This window comes from Salmo trutta, chromosome 16 (assembly GCF_901001165.1).
Source record: "Salmo trutta chromosome 16, fSalTru1.1, whole genome shotgun sequence".
NCBI lineage: Eukaryota > Metazoa > Chordata > Actinopteri > Salmoniformes > Salmonidae > Salmo > Salmo trutta.
The window spans coordinates 508470-528052 of NC_042972.1; the positions used below are offsets into that span (position 1 = coordinate 508470).

The 19583-nt window shown below is 48.7% G+C and overlaps 2 protein-coding genes across 2 annotated transcripts in view; one reads left to right on the plus strand and one right to left on the minus strand.

Moving 5' to 3' along the window:
• efcc1 (EF-hand and coiled-coil domain containing 1) overlaps positions 1-7555 on the minus strand; it is a 73392-nt gene extending 65837 nt beyond the window's left edge. The window contains exons 1-2 of the mRNA XM_029692711.1: positions 6678-7555; positions 5898-6427 (exon numbers count right to left, since the gene is read on the minus strand). Of these exons, the coding sequence (XP_029548571.1) occupies positions 5898-6427; positions 6678-7391 (1244 nt within the window). The 5' untranslated portion in view covers positions 7392-7555. The remainder of the gene's footprint in view (positions 1-5897; positions 6428-6677) is intronic.
• Positions 7556-8897: 1342 nt separating this feature from the next.
• Positions 8898-19583, plus strand: part of cfap92 (cilia and flagella associated protein 92 (putative)) — a 58208-nt gene continuing 47522 nt past the window's right edge. Inside the window, exons 1-6 of the mRNA XM_029695165.1 lie at positions 8898-9451; positions 10991-11208; positions 11441-11595; positions 12339-12400; positions 17872-18006; positions 19422-19512. Of these exons, the coding sequence (XP_029551025.1) occupies positions 9067-9451; positions 10991-11208; positions 11441-11595; positions 12339-12400; positions 17872-18006; positions 19422-19512 (1046 nt within the window). The 5' untranslated portion in view covers positions 8898-9066. The remainder of the gene's footprint in view (positions 9452-10990; positions 11209-11440; positions 11596-12338; positions 12401-17871; positions 18007-19421; positions 19513-19583) is intronic.

Below are 19583 nucleotides of genomic sequence, written 5' to 3' on the forward strand. Positions count from 1 at the left end.
GACTCCTATAGGGTCCACCCCACCACACTACACCAGACTCCTATAGGGGCCACCCCTCCACCATACACCAGACTCCTATAGGGGCACACCACCACCACTACACCAGACTCCTATAGGGGCCACCCTCCTCCAGACTCTATAGGGACAACCCAACACCACTACCCAGACTCCTATAGGGCCACCCCAACACCACCACACCAGACTCCTATAGGGGCACCCACCACCAATTCAGAGACTCCTATAGGGGCCACCCCACCACCACTACACCAGACTCCTATAGGGGCCACCCCAACACCACTACACCAGACTCCTATAGGGGCCACCCACCACCACTACACCAGACTCCTATGGGGCCACCCCACCACCACTACACCAGACTCCTATAGGGGCCACCCCACTACCACTACACCAGACTCCTATAGGGGCCGCCCCACTACCACTACACCAGACTCCTATAGGGGCCACCCCACCACCACTACACCAGACTCCTATAGGGGTCACCCCACCACCACACCAGACTCCTATAGGGGCCACCCCAACACCACTACACCAGACTCCTATAGGGGCCACCCCCACCACTACACCAGACTCCTATAGGGTCCACCCCACCACCACTACACCAGACTCCTATAGGGGCCACCCCTCCACCACTACACCAGACTCCGATAGGGGCCACCCCACCAGACTCCTATAGGGGCCACCCCTCCTCCAGACTCCTATAGGGACCACCCCAACACCACTACACCAGACTCCTATAGGGGCCAACCCCAACTACCCCACACCTACACACCAGACTCCTATAGGGGCCCCCCTCCATCCACAACCAGGACTTCCTATAGGGGCCACCCCAACACCACTACACCAGACTCCTATAGGGGCCACCCCACTACCACTACACCAGACTCCTCTAGGGGCCACCCCTCCACCACTACACCAGACTCCTATAGGGCCACCCCAACACCACCACCCCAGGACTCCTATCGGGGCCACCCCACACTACCACTACACCAGACTCTATAGGGGTCAACCCCACCACCCACACCAGACTCCTATAGGGGCCACCCCTCCACCACTACACCAGACTCCTATAGGGCCACCCCAACACCACCACACCAGACTCCTATAAGGGCCACCTCACCACCACTACACCAGACTCCTATAGGGGCCACCTCAACACCACTACACCAGACTCCTATAGGGGCCACCCCTCCACCACTACACCAGACTCCTATAGGGCCACCCCAACACCACCACACCAGACTCCTATAGGGGCCACCTCACCACCACTACACCAGACTCCTATAGGGGCCACCTCAGCACCACTACACCAGACTCCTATAAGGGCCACCCCTCCACCACTACACCAGACTCCTATAGGGCCACCCCAACACCACCACACCAGACTCCTATAGGGGCCACCCCACCACCACTACACCAGACTCCTATAGGGGCCACCCCCCACCACCACTCACACCAGACTCCTATAGGGGCCACCCCCACCACCACTACACCAGGACTCCTATGGGGCCACCCCCATACCACTACACCAGACTCCTATAGGGGCCGCCCCACTACCACTACACCAGACTCCTATAGGGGCCACCCCACCACCACTACACCAGACTCCTATTAGGGTCACCCCACCACCACACCAGACTCCTATAGGGGCCACCCCACCACCACTACACCAGACTCCTATAGGGGCCACCCCACCACCACTACACCAGACTCCTATAGGGTCCACCCCACCACCACTACACCAGACTCCTATAGGGGCCACCCCTCCACCACTACACCAGACTCCTATAGGGGCCACCCCACCACCACTACACCAGACTCCTATAGGGGCCACCCCTCCTCCAGACTCCTATAGGGACCACCCCAACACCACTACACCAGACTCCTATAGGGGCCACCCCACTACCACTACACCAGACTCCTATAGGGGCCACCCCTCCACCACACCAGACTCCTATAGGGCCACCCCAACACCACTACACCAGACTCCTATAGGGGCCACCCCTCCACCACACCAGACTCCTATAGGGGCCACCCCTCCACCACTACACCAGACTCCTATAGGGCCACCCCAACACCACCACACCAGACTCCTATAGGGGCCACCCCTCCACCACACCAGACTCCTATAGGGCCACCTCACCACCACTACACCAGACTCCTATAGGGGCCACCCCACTACCACTACACCAGACTCCTATAGGGCCACCCCAACACCACTACACCCGACTCCTATAGGGGCCACCCCACCACCACTACACCAGACTCCTATAGGGGCCACCCACCACCACTACACCAGACTCCTATAGGGGCCACCCCTCCACCACTACACCAGACTCCTATAGGGGCCACCCCATCACTACTACATCAGTCTCCTATAGGGGCCACCCCTCCTCCAGACTCCTATAGGGACCACCCCACCACCACTACACCAGACTCCTATAGGGCCACCCCAACACCACCACACCAGACTCCTATAGGGGCCACCCCACCACCACTACACCAGACTCCTATAGGGGCCACCCCTCCACCACACCAGACTCCTATAGGGGCCACCTCACCACCACTACACCAGACTCCTATAGGGGCCACCCCACTACCACTACACCAGACTCCTATAGGGCCACCCCAACACCACTACACCAGACTCCTATAGGGGCCACCCCACCACCACTACACCAGACTCCTATAGGGGCCACCCCACCACCACTACACCAGACTCCTATAGGGGCCACCCCACCACCACTACACCAGACTCCTATAGGGCCACCCTACCACCACTACACCAGACTCCTATAGGGGCCACCCCAACACCACCACACCAGACTCCTATAGGGGCCACCTCACCACCACTACACCAGACTCCTATAGGGGCCACCCCACTACCACTACACCAGACTCCTATAGGGCCACCCCAACACCACTACACCAGACTCCTATAGGGGCCACCCCACCACCACTACACCAGACTCCTATAGGGGCCACCCCACCACCACTACACCAGACTCCTATAGGGGCCACCCCACCACCACTACACCAGACTCCTATAGGGCCACCCTACCACCACTACACCAGACTCCTATAGGGGCCACCCCACTACCACTACACCAGACTCCTCTAGGGGCCACCCCTCCACCACTACACCAGACTCCTATAGGGCCACCCCAACACCACCACACCAGACTCCTATAGGGGCCACCCCACCACCACTACACCAGACTCCTATAGGGGCCACCCCACCACCACTACACCAGACTCCTATAGGGGCCACCCCTCCACCACTACACCAGACTCCTATAGGGGCCACCCCAACACCACTCCACCAGACTCCTATAGGGGCCACCCCACCACCACTACACCAGACTCCTATAGGGGCCACCCCACCACCACTACACCAGACTCCTATGGGGCCACCCCACTACCACTACACCAGACTCCTATAGCGGCCGCCCCACTACCACTACACCAGACTCCTAAAGGGGCCACCCCACCACCACTACACCAGACTCCTATAGGGGTCACCCCACCACCACACCAGACTCCTATAGGGGCCACCCCACCACCACTACACCAGACTCCTATAGGGGCCACCCCACCACCACTACACCAGACTCCTATAGGGTCCACCCCACCACCACTACACCAGACTCCTATAGGGGCCACCCCAACACCACTCCACCAGACTCCTATAGGGGCCACCACACCACCACTACACCAGACTCCTATAGGGGCCACCCCACCACCACTACACCAGACTCCTATGGGGCCACCCCACTACCACTACACCAGACTCCTATAGCGGCCGCCCCACTACCACTACACCAGACTCCTATAGCGGCCGCCCCACTACCACTACACCAGACTCCTAAAGGGCCACCCCACCACCACTACACCAGACTCCTATAGGGGCCACCCCTCCACCACTACACCAGACTCCTATAGGGGCCACCCCACCACCACTACACCAGACTCCTATAGGGGCCACCCCACCACCACTACACCAGACTCCTATGGGGCCACCCCACTACCACTACACCAGACTCCTATAGCGGCCGCCCCACTACCACTACACCAGACTCCTAAAGGGGCCACCCCACCACCACTACACCAGACTCCTATAGGGGTCACCCCACCACCACACCAGACTCCTATAGGGGCCACCCCACCACCACTACACCAGACTCCTATAGGGCCACCCCACCACCACTACACCAGACTCCTATAGGGTCCACCCCACCACCACTACACCAGACTCCTATAGGGGCCACCCCTCCACCACTACACCAGACTCCTATAGGGGCCACCCCACCACCACTACACCAGACTCCTATAGGGGCCACCCCTCCTCCAGACTCCTATAGGGACCACCCCAACACCACTACACCAGACTCCTATAGGGGCCACCCCACTACCACTACACCAGACTCCTATAGGGGCCACCCCTCCACCACACCAGACTCCTATAGGGGCCACCCCAACACCACTACACCAGACTCCTATAGGGGCCACCCCACTACCACTACACCAGACTCCTATAGGGGCCACCCCTCCACCACACCAGACTCCTATAGGGGCCACCCCTCCACCACTACACCAGACTCCTATAGGGCCACCCCAACACCACCACACCAGACTCCTATAGGGGCCACCCCACTACCACTACACCAGACTCCTATAGGGGCCACCCCACCACCACTACACCAGACTCCTATAGGGTCCACCCCACCACCACTACACCAGACTCCTATAGGGGCCACCCCATCACTACTACATCAGTCTCCTATAGGGGCCACCCCTCCTCCAGACTCCTATAGGGACCACCCCAACACCACTACACCAGACTCCTATAGGGCCACCCCAACACCACCACACCAGACTCCTATAGGGGCCACCCCACCACCACTACACCAGACTCCTATAGGGGCCACCCCTCCACCACACCAGACTCCTATAGGGGCCACCTCACCACCACTACACCAGACTCCTATAGGGGCCACCCCACTACCACTACACCCGACTCCTATAGGGCCACCCCAACACCACTACACCCGACTCCTATAGGGGCCACCCCACCACCACTACACCAGACTCCTATAGGGGCCACCCCACCACCACTACACCAGACTCCTATAGGGGCCACCCCACCACCACTACACCAGACTCCTAGAGGGGCCACCCCACCACCACTACACCAGACTCCTATAGAGCCACCCTACCACCACTACACAAGACTCCTATAGGGGCCACCCCACTACCACAGACTCCTATAGGGGCCACCCCTCCACCACACCAGACTCCTATAGGGGCCACCCCAACACCACTACACCAGACTCCTATAGGGGCCACCCCACTACCACTACGCCAGACTCCTCTAGGGGCCACCCCTCCACCACTACTCCAGACTCCTATAGGGCCACCCCACCACCACTACACCAGACTCCTATAGGGGCCACCCCACTACCACTACACCAGACTCCTATAGGGGCCACCCCAACACCACTACACCAGACTCCTATAGGGGCCACCCCACCACCACTACACCAGACTCCTATAGGGGCCACCCCTCCACCACTACACCAGAATCCTATAGGGGCCACCCCTCCACCACTACACCAGACTCCTATAGGGCCACTCCACCATCACTACACCAGACTCCTATAGGGGCCACCCCACCACCACTCCACCAGACTCCTATAGAGGCCACCCCACCACCACTACACCAGACTCCTATAGGGGCCACCCCACCACCACTCCACCAGACTCCTATAGAGGCCACCCCACCACCACTACACCAGACTAGGTAGAACTGGACCTATGGTAGAGGAATAACATGTAGAGTAACTCTGAAGCTTTTTTCCTGAAGGAACAGTCGTGTTAACCTGTAGTAGAGGATCTCTTGCTCTAGCTGCTGGATGTGTCTCTGTAGGACCGGTACTCTGCTGGCTTTAGCCTCCAGCTCTTTGACCTTCCCCATTCCACTGACCAGCGCCTGACGAGCATCCTCCACCTTCCTCCTCATGTCCCCCTGCTCCACCTGCAGTGCCCTGTTACACCCCTCTAACGCCGACACTGCCTCCCGCGACGACCTCAGCTCTTGTTCCAGCTTTTTATTAAACAGAATGGCCTCCACCACCTGCCCATCCGGAGAGCTGTGGATCGGGTCGATCTCATGGAGGAGGCTCCGCAGGCTAGAGTACTGGCTATTGGTCCTCAGGCTAGAGTACTGGCTGGGGTCATGCTTGCTGCTGGGATTTCTGCTGTGGGTCGTCTTGATATGGCTGAGGTTGTGGGTCTTGGTGTTCCCATGGCAGCTGTTGCTGCTGTGGTTCGTCCGGACAGATAATTTGTGATGAGCGATGAAGCAGCCACCCTCTGATTTGTGTTTGGAGTGGCTCTTCAACAGTCCTACCTGGGAGGGGATAGACAGACAACAGTAGGCTGTGGCCAGTTCAGTGATGGGGGGGGGGGGGGGTAATAGCCTGCTAAAACATAGCTTTTCTAAAGCCAACTTTCCAATAAACATATTCATTTGAAAGTGTCAGTGTCTCTATTCTAAAACTTGATGATCCTTTACAGGGCTATGTTTTGTTACAGACTCAAAGCCTCCCATCAACGCATAATAATTACAATACCACTGATGCCCATCTGGATACCCTTACCTGTAGTGCCAGGGAGCGGGCATCACTGCTCTGTAGAGCCGCCCTCATATCCTCTACCAGCTCCCTCAGACTGGCATTCTCATCCTGTAGTTTAGTTATCCTTTCCTCTGCTTCCTCCAGAGCCACAATCTCCTCGTAACACTCCCGGGTGCAGGAGGCGCGCAGCTGCCGACAGCCCGGCAAATGTCTATCTGAGTTCGGTAACGATCCCCGGTTCTCTCTCCCACCGGCCCCCAGAGATAACAGTTTCTTTCGCCGCCTCAGAGGGATTCTCAGGCGGATCTGAGTCTCTATGTGCTCGCTGTCTTTCCCGACCAGTAACCTTCCGTTCTCATACTGGGACCCAGCCTTGGCGCTGAAGTATCCGCAGAGTTTAGCGTGGAACTGTCTGAAGGTAAACTCACTGGGCAGATTATCCAGGACCCCTACACACTCCTCCGATTCAGAGTCTTTGTTCAAACCCAATATCTCACACAGAATATTAAAGTCCTCCGTGGGGATCTTCCCATCTCCTGTACAGTCCATGTGGTGGAAGATCTCCTGCAGATACTGGTCCAGTCCGGTCGCCAGAACTATAATTTCGTTCTCTACTCCCCGGTCCAGTCCGTAGTGGTAAGCCAGGGTACTCGCTATCCATTGTGTCCTGCGGGCGGGTCGGCCGTACAGATCACAACTATCCACTTTATCCAATATTTTATCCCTTATTTTATCCATTCTTTTCAAATCAGTACAAATCCATTGATGAGAAGAAGTTGTGTATCAGTGATCATGTTGTAGCATCCTGTGTCCATGTTCTCTTCTCCGTGACTGAATAAAAGTGTATTTCTGCAGAGGAGCTCTCTGTGCGGGCGGGGCGTTTCTTTGAAGCGAGTTTTGGCGCAGCCCGCAACACATATAAACTGGGTCGTCATTTGAAATGGTTTCCTCGAAAGTAGAGAAAGAAAATGTATGCTTTTCACCTTCACATTTTTCTAACGCAGGCTAGCCTACATTACACTATACTACAGTAAGAGTAGAACACATATTTTATAGAATAGAAAGGAAAATTAAATAAAATAATGGGATAGAATACAATACAATGTGCAATATCATATTGCGACCTGATAATAACGGTCCTGACATGTAGCTTATTTGAAACAGGGTTTAAACCAATCAGCTGCTGTTCTATTGTATTGTTAGATCAGTTGATTAGCAGTTGGGACTGATATCTGGTCGACCAACACATATCAATACGGCTTCATTGTTCTGGAACTGAGTCCGTGAGGGGGATAATGGTTTGAAAAGCCTAGGTAGTACTCATGCACGAAACAAATTAATATTGAATGATTTTAAGATTTTGTTTAAATAGTTTCAAACAGGTTGAAAAAAATTATTGCTGAAAATTACAAAAATATTGTGTGGGTTGTTTGTATTTTTTTTTATAAAACCATTGTTTGTTTTAGTATCAGAATAGTCTACAATCTTTTATCTAGTTCATAATTATCAGGATAAGAGCCATGCTTGATTCTTCCCTCTAATCGGGTTTTCAAAGTTTCAGTTCGTTCCGGACTGGCTATTGTGACGTCATAATATCCATTTACTATGATATATATTATGATGTCACAATGTAACGTTCACTCACCGCAACATTGTTACTAACAACTTGTGGAGACTGTAACGTTTTCACGTTGTTGTCGCAACATTGTTACTAACAACTTGTGGAGACTGTAACGTTTTCACGTTGTTGTCGCAACACTGGTTGCTAAGGTGACGGAAACAGTTCATGTGACATACTACCGCATTTGATGTTATTCCGCCAAAGATGAAACCGTGATTCTACGTAATTCTGAAAATAATTAGGCTATATACCATGTATCAGTGATGATATTGGTAAAAGATTTAAGAGACACAAACTGAAATAGCTGCCGAACTGCACCTCCAGTCTACCAAAGAGCTAAGGACTATTTCGTGTAGCGGTAAGTAGGAAGTTGATTCACAGAAAAGTTGACATGTCATTTTACTCAGATGATGTGAAAATGTTGTGCCTGAAGGGTCGGTAGGATCACCAACCCACACAGGCCAGCAGGACAGTAAACGGTAGGCTTGTGCATTGTGAATTAGGATTTTAAAAGTTGCATGATAATGTAGAGATGTAACATGTATTGTTGGGCATTGCAGAAAGCTGTGCGTTTGCGTAGCATTTACTCATTGTGAGGAGTGTAGAGCATGGAATTTGTTTTTTAAAGAATCAAATAATGAACATTTACTTTGTTTTGCTGCAACGCTATTTATATATATATATTCACATTTTGACGAAGTTAGAAATAACAATGTTTGATCCACTGGCAGGTCTATTATTCAGTCAGTAAAGTTACATTGTCTACAAATCAGAAGCAGCTGTGACTGAACCATGGAGTCCAGATCGCTGTGTGAGGAACCAGACTCCAAGAGCTCTCTACCCTGTCCCTCTCCACCAGACTCTGATTTGGGGGAGGACACAGAGACAGAAGGGTGTGGGAGAGACAGGGACAGGGAGGACATGTTCCCAGGGGGACAAGAACATAGAGACCAGGACAGGTCATATTCGGAGTCCAGCTCACCGGTGGATGTCGTCATTACGACAGACAGCAAAGACATACCCGACGACCTGACCAGTACAGAAAGCAAAGACATACCCGACGACCTGACCAGTACAGACAGCAAAGACATACCCGACGACCTGACCAGTACAGACAGCAAAGATGGCTCCCATATCGTCAAATGGACTGTCAGCATTGTTATAGCCATTCCTAAAGGTACACTACCATAGGTTTAAAACAAGCACATTATAAATAGAAATGCCAATACCACACAAAAAACCATAGCACGCACAAAGACATTGGCATAGAACAGAATTGCACAGCATTTGAATTCACAAACATTCATTCAGAGAAAATGAATGTTACTTGTGTATAGTATGACATACTAAAGCTATAGCATAGACACAAGAGAACCAGTCCTTGACATCACCCCTTTCTGTCCCCTAAACCAGAGCTACATTACCCCTTTCTGTCCCCTATACCAGAGCTACATTACCCCTATCTGTCCCCTATACCATAGAGCTACATTACCCCTATACCATAGAGCTACATTACCCCTATCTGTCCCCTATACCAGAGCTACATTACCCCTATCTGTCCCCTATACCATAGAGCTACATTACCCCTATCTGTCCCCTAAACCATAGAGCTACATTACCCCTATCTGTCCCCTATACCATAGAGCTACATTACCCCTATCTGTCCCCTATACCATAGAGCTACATTACCCCTATCTGTCCCCTATACCATAGAGCTACATTACCCCTATCTGTCCCCTATACCATAGAGCTACATTACCCCTATCTGTCCCCTATACCATAGAGCTACATTACCCCTATCTGACCCCTATACCATAGAGCTACATTACCCCTATCTGACCCCTATACCATAGAGCTGCATTACCCCTATCTGACCCCTATACCATAGAGCTACATTACCCCTATCTGTCCCCTATACCAGAGCTACATTACCCCTATCGGTCCCCTATACCATAGAGCTACATTACCCCTATCTGTCCCCTATACCATAGAGCTACATTACCCCTATCTGTCCCCTATACCATAGAGCTACATTACCCCTATCTGTCCCCTATTCCAGAGCTACATTACCCCTATCTGTCCCCTATACCATAGAGCTACATTACCCCTATCTGTCCCCTATACCAGAGCTACATTATCCCTATCTGTCCCCTATACCATAGAGCTACATTACCCCTATCTGTCCCCTATACCATAGAGCTACATTACCCCTATCTGTCCCCTATACCATAGAGCTACATTACCCCTATCTGTCCCCTATACCATAGAGCTACATTACCCCTATCTGTCCCCTATACCATAGAGCAACATTACCCCTATACCATAGAGCTACATTACCCCTAAATGTCCCCTAAACCATAGAGCTACATTACCCCTATCTGACCCCTATACCATAGAGCTACATTACCCCTATCTGTCCCCTAAACCATAGAGCTACATTACCCCTATCTGACCCCTATACCATAGAGCTACATTACCCCTATCTGTCCCCTAAACCAGAGCTACATCACCCCTATCTGACCCCTATACCATAGAGCAACATTACCCCTATCTGTCCCCTATACCATAGAGCTACATTACCCCTATCTGTCCCCTATCTGTCCCCTATCCCATTCATATTGGTGTGTTCTATGTAATTCTGTCCCCTTTTGTCCTCTAGGTGAGATACATTTATATCACAGCCTTGTGTTTAATTCTATTCCCTGTTTTCCTATAGGCGAAGAACCCTGTCCTGTAGGTGAGGCTATGGCCTTAGTGGAGAAGGCCAAGAAGAAGCCCAAACGGGTCTTGTCCGGTGGAGTGGTGGAGGCCCCTAAGGCCCAGACGTACTACCGTATAGAGTACAACATGCTGCCTGGTGACCAGGACCCTGTTAAAGTAGATCTGGTGATGTTCGGCCTTGCTGCTAAGATCTACATGGAGAATGAGACCAAGGTAATGCCATGATTGGGTTAGCCTTCTGAGCTAAAGCTAAGGCAGACAGACAGAAAGACAGGCATGGCATGGGCATGGGCATGTAATCCCTCTCAATCTCAACACAATGACACACCCTCCTTTTCTCGCGTTGAATATAATGGTACTCAATGTAGAGTCCTCAAACTGACCAAGCACATTATGTCCAACAGGTGTATAACGGACCATGTGGTGTGTGTATGCATCTCCCCAGGTGCTGAAGCCGTGGCTTGAAGGGGACCAGGTGTGGTTAGGCTGGTCCCAGTCTGTAAAGGTTAGAGTCACCAGAGAGCTGCTCATTAAACTGGTGTCTCATAAAATCACCTTCAAAATCTGGGACACCAAGGACAGGGTCTCTGCTAAGGCCAGGTATTGTACCACTCACACAGATTACAGACTAAGGCCAGGTATTGTACCACAGATTATAGACTAAGGCCAGGTATTATAACACAGATTATAGACTAAGGCCAGGTATTATAACACAGATTATAGACTAAGGCCAGGTAGTGTACCACAGATTACAGACTAAGGCCAGGTCTTATAACACAGATTATAGACTAAGGCCAGGTATTGTAACACAGATTACAGACTAAGGCCAGGCATTGTACCACAGATTATAGACTAAAACCAGGTATTGTAACACAGATTATAGACTAAAGCCAGGTATTGTACCACTCACACAGATTACATACTAAGGCCAGGTATTGTAACACAGATATAGACTAAGGCCAGGTATTGTACCACTCACACAGATTACAGACTAAGGCCTGTATTGTACCACAGATTATAGACTAAGGCCAGGTATTGTACCACAGATTATAGACTAAGGGCTTGATTGAATCTAGAGTACTGAAGAACTGCATTACAGCGCGTTAGAAATGTTAAGGCAACGTTCCTGATTCAGAGGTAAATGCTGCATATCTCGGCTCAATCTGAAATTAACTTTAGATTTCAATCGTGATATAACGCTGAACTTCAGCGATACGGATCGAACTGAGCCCCAACAATAGTCTATAATCTGTGGTACAATACCTGGCCTTACTCTGGTATGTAAACCCGTGGTTCAATGTAAGTGTGGATCAAAGTGTCTGCTTGCTTATTTATTGATCCAGATATGACCGACCCAAAACCTTCCGGCTGCCACAGGCCAAACCAGGGGAAGACAATGATCTAGGTAAGAGCTGCGGTTTTATCCTGTTTTAAACTTCTGTTAACATCACTGGGAATCATTTACATTTCCCAAACTCAGAGAGTTGTGTGTTTAGATTTGTTTTGGCCCACCCAGACTTTCAACAGTGTTTTAGTGTTCAGTTGTCAATATTGTTTTATACTGATGTTGTGCTACAGTAATATAATTGTGCTGGAGAATGTGTTCATGTTAATAACTGTCCTGAGGTATCTATCTGATGCTAGGAGTAAACCTAGACTGAGGCAGCCAGAAGTAATCAAATCATCAATCTCCATCATTGACCTGAGATTTGGGCTGGGGCAGGGCACTGGGTTTAGCTAAGCATAGACATAATAAGATTCCTAATTTCCAGTCGCTCTCCGCTTCCCTGGTAAATTCGTATTGGCAGGCTGTTTTAACCAGGACACCACAGAGCCGGAGTGAGATATGGGTCTCAAAATCTACCTCAATTCAGGAATGGGAGATTGCATTGTACTCCTAATTTACCCATTATCCAAAATGCTACTTAAAGAAGACTGAAATACTGCAAGTTTTTCCATAAAACTGCCGTTTTCGTCCTCGAACTTGCAGAAGCAACAGCAGACATTTTGGCAGTTGCGTTTAACAACTAAAGATAGTCAGCCAATCAGGTCCTTTGATGTTCAATGCGATGTGCCATTCCATAATGGCTGCTGTGCCTAAGATATCTATCATGAGGACGAAAAGGACAGTTTGCTTAAAAAACAGCAGCATTTCAATCTTCTCCATGTAGCATTTTGGGTAATGGGTGAATTAGGAGTACAATGCAATCTTCCATCACTGGATTGAGGTACATTTTCAGACCCATATCTCACACCGGCTTCGCGATGTCCTGATCAAAGCAGCCTTACAGGGAAGCCTATTTACAGCGACCATAAGGTCACAAACTTATCATGGATAAGCACTGGAAACTGGCCCTGCCTGGGCTCCTCCTAATGCAGTGTTTCCCACTCATCTCCTGTAGCACCCCAGCAAATTCCACTTATTAGATCCAGAACTAGCACACCTGATTCAACTAATCAAGGGCTTGATGATTGGTTGACCAGTTTAATCAGGTGTGCTGGTATTGGGGAAGTGAAAGGTCTGTTGGTTGTGGAGGAGAGGTTTGGGAAGCACTTTCTCTAACTACAGTCATTTCATTTTGATGATAGCTACACTGCTACAGTTCTTCATAGCATTGTGCGTAGCTAGCTAGCTAGCTTGTTACATTCAACCTACTCTGTGGATGCTTTTGAAACAGCCTCAAAACATGCAGGTCTCTTAGAATCCTAATAGAAGTTTTATTGAAATGTAAACAAACATTCTCGCTGTTGCGATTCTCTAAACAAACGTTTAGGCCCTAGATTCAATCAGTTACTCGTGTGGTGATAAATCAAATCAAATTTGATTGCACACATACATATATTTAGCAGATGTTATTGCGGGTGTGGCGAAATGCTTGAGTTCCTAGCAACAGTGCAGTAATATCTAACAGTACACAACAATACACAAATCTAAAAGTAAAATAATGTAATTTAAAAACATATATTAGGACGAGCAATGTCAGTGACATTGACTAAATACAGTAGAATAGAATACAGCATATATACAGTTGAAGTCGGAAGTTTACATACACTTTAGCCAAATACATTTAAACTCAGTTTTCTCCATTCCCATTCCTCCTGACAAAGCTGGTGTAACTGAGTCAGGTTTGTAGCCCTCCTTGCTCGCACACACTTATTCAGTTCTGCCCACAAATTTTCTATAGGATTGAGTGCAAGGCTTTGTGATGGCCACTCCAATACCTTGACTTTATGGTCCTTAAGCCATTTTGCCTAAACTTTGGAAGTATGCTTGAGGTCATTGTCCATTTGGAAGACCCATTTGCGACCAAGCTTTAACCTCCTGACTGATGTCTTGAGATGTTGCTTCAATATATCCACATAATTTCCCTTCCTCAAGATGCCATCTATTTTGTGAAGTGCACCAGTCCCTCCTGCAGCAAAGCACCCCCACAACATGATGTTGCCACCCCCATGCTTCACGGTTGGGATGGTGTTCTTTGGCTTGCAATCCTCCCCCTTTTCCTCCAAACATAACGATGGTCATTATGGCCAAACTGTTCTATTTTGTTTCATCAGACCAGAGGACATTTCTCCAAAAAGTACGATCAGTTGCAAACCGTAGTCTGGCTTTTTTATGGTGGTTTGGAGCAGTGGCTTCTTCCTTGCTGAGCGGCCTTTCAGGTTATGTTGACATAGGACTTGTTTTACTATGGATATAGATACTTTTGTGCTCGTTTCCTCCAGCATCTTCACAAGGTCCTTTGCTGTTGTTCTGGGATTGATTTGCACTTTTCGCACCAAAGTACGTTCATCTCTAGGAGACAGAACGCTTCTCCTTCCTGAGCGGTATGATGGCTGCGTGGTCCCATGGTGTTTATACTTGCGTACTATTGTTTGTACAGATTGGCTGATTTCTTTTGATTTTCCATGATGTCATGCAAAGAGTCACTGAGTTTGAAGGTCGGCCTTGAAATACATCCACAGGTACACCCCCAAATGACTCAAATTATGTCATTTAGCCTATCAGAAGCTTCAAAAGCCATGACATCATTTTCTGGAATTTTCCAAGCTGTTTAAAGGCACAGTGAACTTAGTGTATGTAAACTTCTGACCCACTGGAATTGTGATACAGTGAATTATAAGTGAAATAATCCGTCTGTAAACAATTGTTGGAAAAATTACTTGTGTCATGCACAAAGTAGATGTCCTAACTGACTCGCCAAAACTATAGTTTGTTAACAATACATTTGTGGAGTGGTTGAAAAATGAGTTTTAATGACTCTAACCTCAGAGTATGTAAATTTCTGACTTCAACTGTACATATGAGACTAGTAAAGCAGTATGTAAACATTATTGAAGTGACTAGTGATTCCATGTCTATGTATATAGGGTAGCAGCCTCTAAGTTACAGGGTTGATTAGCCGGGTGGTAGCCGGCTAGTGATGGCTATTTAACAGTCTGATAGCCTTGAGATAGAAGCTGTTTTTCAGTCTCTCGGTCCCAGCTTTGATGCACCTGTAATGACCTCGCCTTCTGGATGTTAGCGGGGTGAACAGGCCATGGCTCGGGTGGTTGTTGTCCTTGATGATCTTTTTGGCCTTCCTGTGACACCGGGTGGTGTAGGTGTCCAGTACGGCAGGCAGTGTGTCCCCAGGGATGCATTGAGCAAACTGTGCCACCCTCTGGAGAGCCCTGCTATTGCGGGCGGTGCAGTTGCCGTACCAGGTGGTGAAACAGCCCGACATGATGCTCTCAATTGTGCATCTGTAAAAGTTTGAGGGTCTTAGGGGCCAAACCAAATTTTGCACGAAAGCTGCCATCTATCCACGGTTTCTGGTTTGGGTAGGTTTTAATAGTCACCGTGGGAACAACACCACCTATATTCCTGATGAACTCAGTCACCGTGTCCGTGAAAGCGTCAATGTTACTCTCAGAGGCTACCCGGTACATATCCCAGTCGACGTGATCAAAACAATCTTGAAGCATGGATTCTGATTGGTCAGACCAGCGTTGAATATACCTTAGCATGGGTACTTCCTGCTTGAGTTTATGCCTATAGGAAGGGAGGAGCAAATGGAGTCGATATCTGATTTGCCGAAGGGAGGGCGGGGGAGGGCATTGTAGGCATCTCGAAGAGGCGAGTAGCAGTGATCTAGTGTTTTCCCTCAACAGTTAATGTGTTGATAGAACTTCGGTAGCGTTTTCCTCAAATTTGCCAGCTGCATTAAATGCAGCCTCAGGATATGCGGTTTCCAGTTTGCATGAAGTCCAGTGTAGTTCTTTGAGGGCCGTCGTGGTATCGGCTTGAGGGGGTATATATATATATATATATATATATATAATATGGCTGTGACTATAACCGAAGAGAATTCTCTTGGGAGGTAATACGGTCTGCATTTGATTGTGAGGTATTCTATGTCGGGTGAACAAAAGGACTTGAGTTTCTGTATTTTATCACAAATCACACCATGAGTAGTTAATCATGAAGCATACACCCCCGCCTTTCTTCTTCACGGAAAATTCTTTATTACTGTCTGCGCGATGAACTGAGAACCCAGCTGGCTGGATGGATGGGGACAGTATATCCCGAGAGAGCCATGATTCCGTGAAACAGAATATGTTACAGTCCCTGATGTCTCTCTGGAAGGAGATCCTCGCCCTGAGCTCGTCTACTTTATTGTCCAGAGACTGAACATTAGCGAGTTATATACTTGGAAGCGGCGGATGGTGTGATCGCCTCCTGAGTCGGACTAGAGGTCCATTCCGAATACCTCTTCTCCACCAGCGGCGTCTTGGAGCAGCCTCTGGGATAAGTTCAATTGCCCTGGGGGGTACGAACAAAGGATCCAATTCAGGAAAGTCGTATTCCTGTTCGTAATGTTGGTGAGTTACCGCCACTCTGATATCCAAAAGTTATTTCCGGCTGTATGTAATAACCCCAAAAACTTTCTGGGCTAATAATGTAAGAAATAACACACAAAAAAATGAATACTGCAAAGTTGCTTAGGAGCTAGAAGCACAGCTGCCATGTTTGTCGGCGCAATCTTATACTGATGGTTTGTACGGTTGTGGCTAAATCAAGTACAGCTACGGATAGAAGTGACTTTAACAATCAGCATGGATCTCAAACCATGCTACAATATTAAAGCAGATTGTCAGCCAGGTTTCTTCTAGCTCCCTCTCCTCCCACTTCCTGCCAGTGGACTTTGTCTCATCAACCGAAGTGCTATAAACAGATGCTTCAGATTGTTACATCCTGTGAGAGATCTGGCTCCTTATTTTATCAGTGGTGTAGCTGCGTTGGAGCTGTCAAATCGGTGAGCGGCTGCTCTTGTGGTCATTGGGCAAGTTCATTTTGCATGGCCTGGTATCCTGGGTGGGCGCAGAGTTTGCACATATTAGACCATTCCATTTGTTCTTAAGTAACATTTTCACCCATCCGGGGCACTAGGCCATACAAAACAAATTGGCCCATTGTCACGAAGCTGCCCACACCCTTCCCACTCGCGCTAGAAGTTCAGAATGAGGAAGTGTGTTATATGGAAGAAATCACAGTCAAATTTAACATCATTAAAATAAATAATGTGGATTTCTGTCAGCCTAAACGAGGTTTAGATTACACCACATGTTCCAGTGTTTGAATTTGTAAACACAGCTGCATGGGATTTCTACTAATGTGACTCCATGCAGCCAATGGCAATGTTCGCGATGGGTATAACGCCGGGAGCCTCTTGTGGATTTGACAGCTTCCACCTCCGACACAATCAAAACAACAGCTATGCGGGAGTCGGATAGCAAAAATCTGGTAGAATGGCTGAGGTCGACTGCACGTTGGGACAATATAACAATCCGAATTTTAGCAAATAGTCGATTTCAGATGATGTTTGCTTTAAGGTGGGATAAAGAGCATGGTGTACAAGTTGAGAACAATGTTTGAGAAGAAGAATCCCAGGACCAGATCGTCCAATAAGAGAGGAGATGCCTTGTCCACGGACTTCAAGAGGTTCTCTGAGCTCAACTGTGTTACAGGTACAGGACTTTCATCAGTATTCATAATGTGAACCCAGGGTATACCAGAACAGTGGAGTATCAGTATCCATAATGTGAACCCAGGGTATACCAGAACAGTGGAGTATCAGTATCCATAATGTGAACCCAGGGTATACCAGAACAGTGAATATCAGTATCCATAATGTGAACCCAGGGTATACCAGAACAGTGGAGTATCAGTATCCATAATGTGAACCCAGGGTATACCAGAACAGTGGAGTATCAGTATCCATAATGTGAACCCAGGGTATACCAGAACAGTGGAGTATCAGTATCCATAATGTGTACCCAGGGTATACCGGAACAGTGGAATATCAGTATCCATAATGTGAACCCAGGGTATACCAGAACAGTGGAGTATCAGTATCCATAATGTGAACCCAGGGTATACCAGAACAGTGGAGTATCAGTATCCATAATGTGAACCCAGGGTATACCAGAACAGTGAATATCAGTATCCATAATGTGAACCCAGGGTATACCAGAACAGTGAATATCAGTATTCAGAATGTGAACCCAGGGTATACCAGAACAGTGAATATCAGTATTCATAATGTGAACCCAGGGTATACCAGAACAGTGGAGTATCAGTATCCATAATGTGAACCCAGGGTATACCAGAACAGTGAATATCAGTATCCATAATGTGAACCCAGGGTATACCAGAACAGTGGAGTATCAGTATCCATAATGTGAACCCAGGGTATACCAGAACAGTGAATATCAGTATCCATAATGTGAACCCAGGGTATACCAGAACAGTGGAGTATCAGTATCCATAATGTGAACCCAGGGTATACCGAAACAGTGGAGTATCAGTATCCATAATGTGAACCCAGGGTATACCAGAACAGTGGAGTATCAGTATCCATAATGTGAACCCAGGGTATACCAGAACAGTGGAGTATCAGTATCCATAATGTGAACCCAGGGTATACCAGAACAGTGGAGTATCAGTATCCATAATGTGAACCCAGGGTATACCAGAACAGTGAATATCAGTATCCATAATGTGAACCCAGGGTATACCAGAACAGTGGAGTATCAGTATCCATAATGTGAACCCAGGGTATACCAGAACAGTGGAGTATCAGTATCCATAATGTGAACCCAGGGTATACCAGAACAGTGGAGTATCAGTATCCATAATGTGAACCCAGGGTATACCAGAACAGTGAATATCAGTATCCAGAATGTGAACACAGAGTATACCAGAACAGTGAATATCAGTATCCAGAATGTGAACACAGAGTATACAGAAACAGTGAAGTTCACATGGTGTCAGAAATAAAGCAAACCCTTTTAAAGGATCAATCCATATGCAATCAAATAGGTGTAGTCATAAAGACAATACATAGCCTACAGTATAACATGATGCTAACATTACCCACCAGTTGAGCCCAAGGCATCCACCATGGAGGTGTCCTCCTCAGCTGCCCTCAACACAGGATCGCTGGTCTCAGACACAGAACAATGTGGAGCCAGGTCAGACACACACACACACACACACACAGACCGATATTTCATGCCAAGCTTTACAAATTTTCCCATTATTC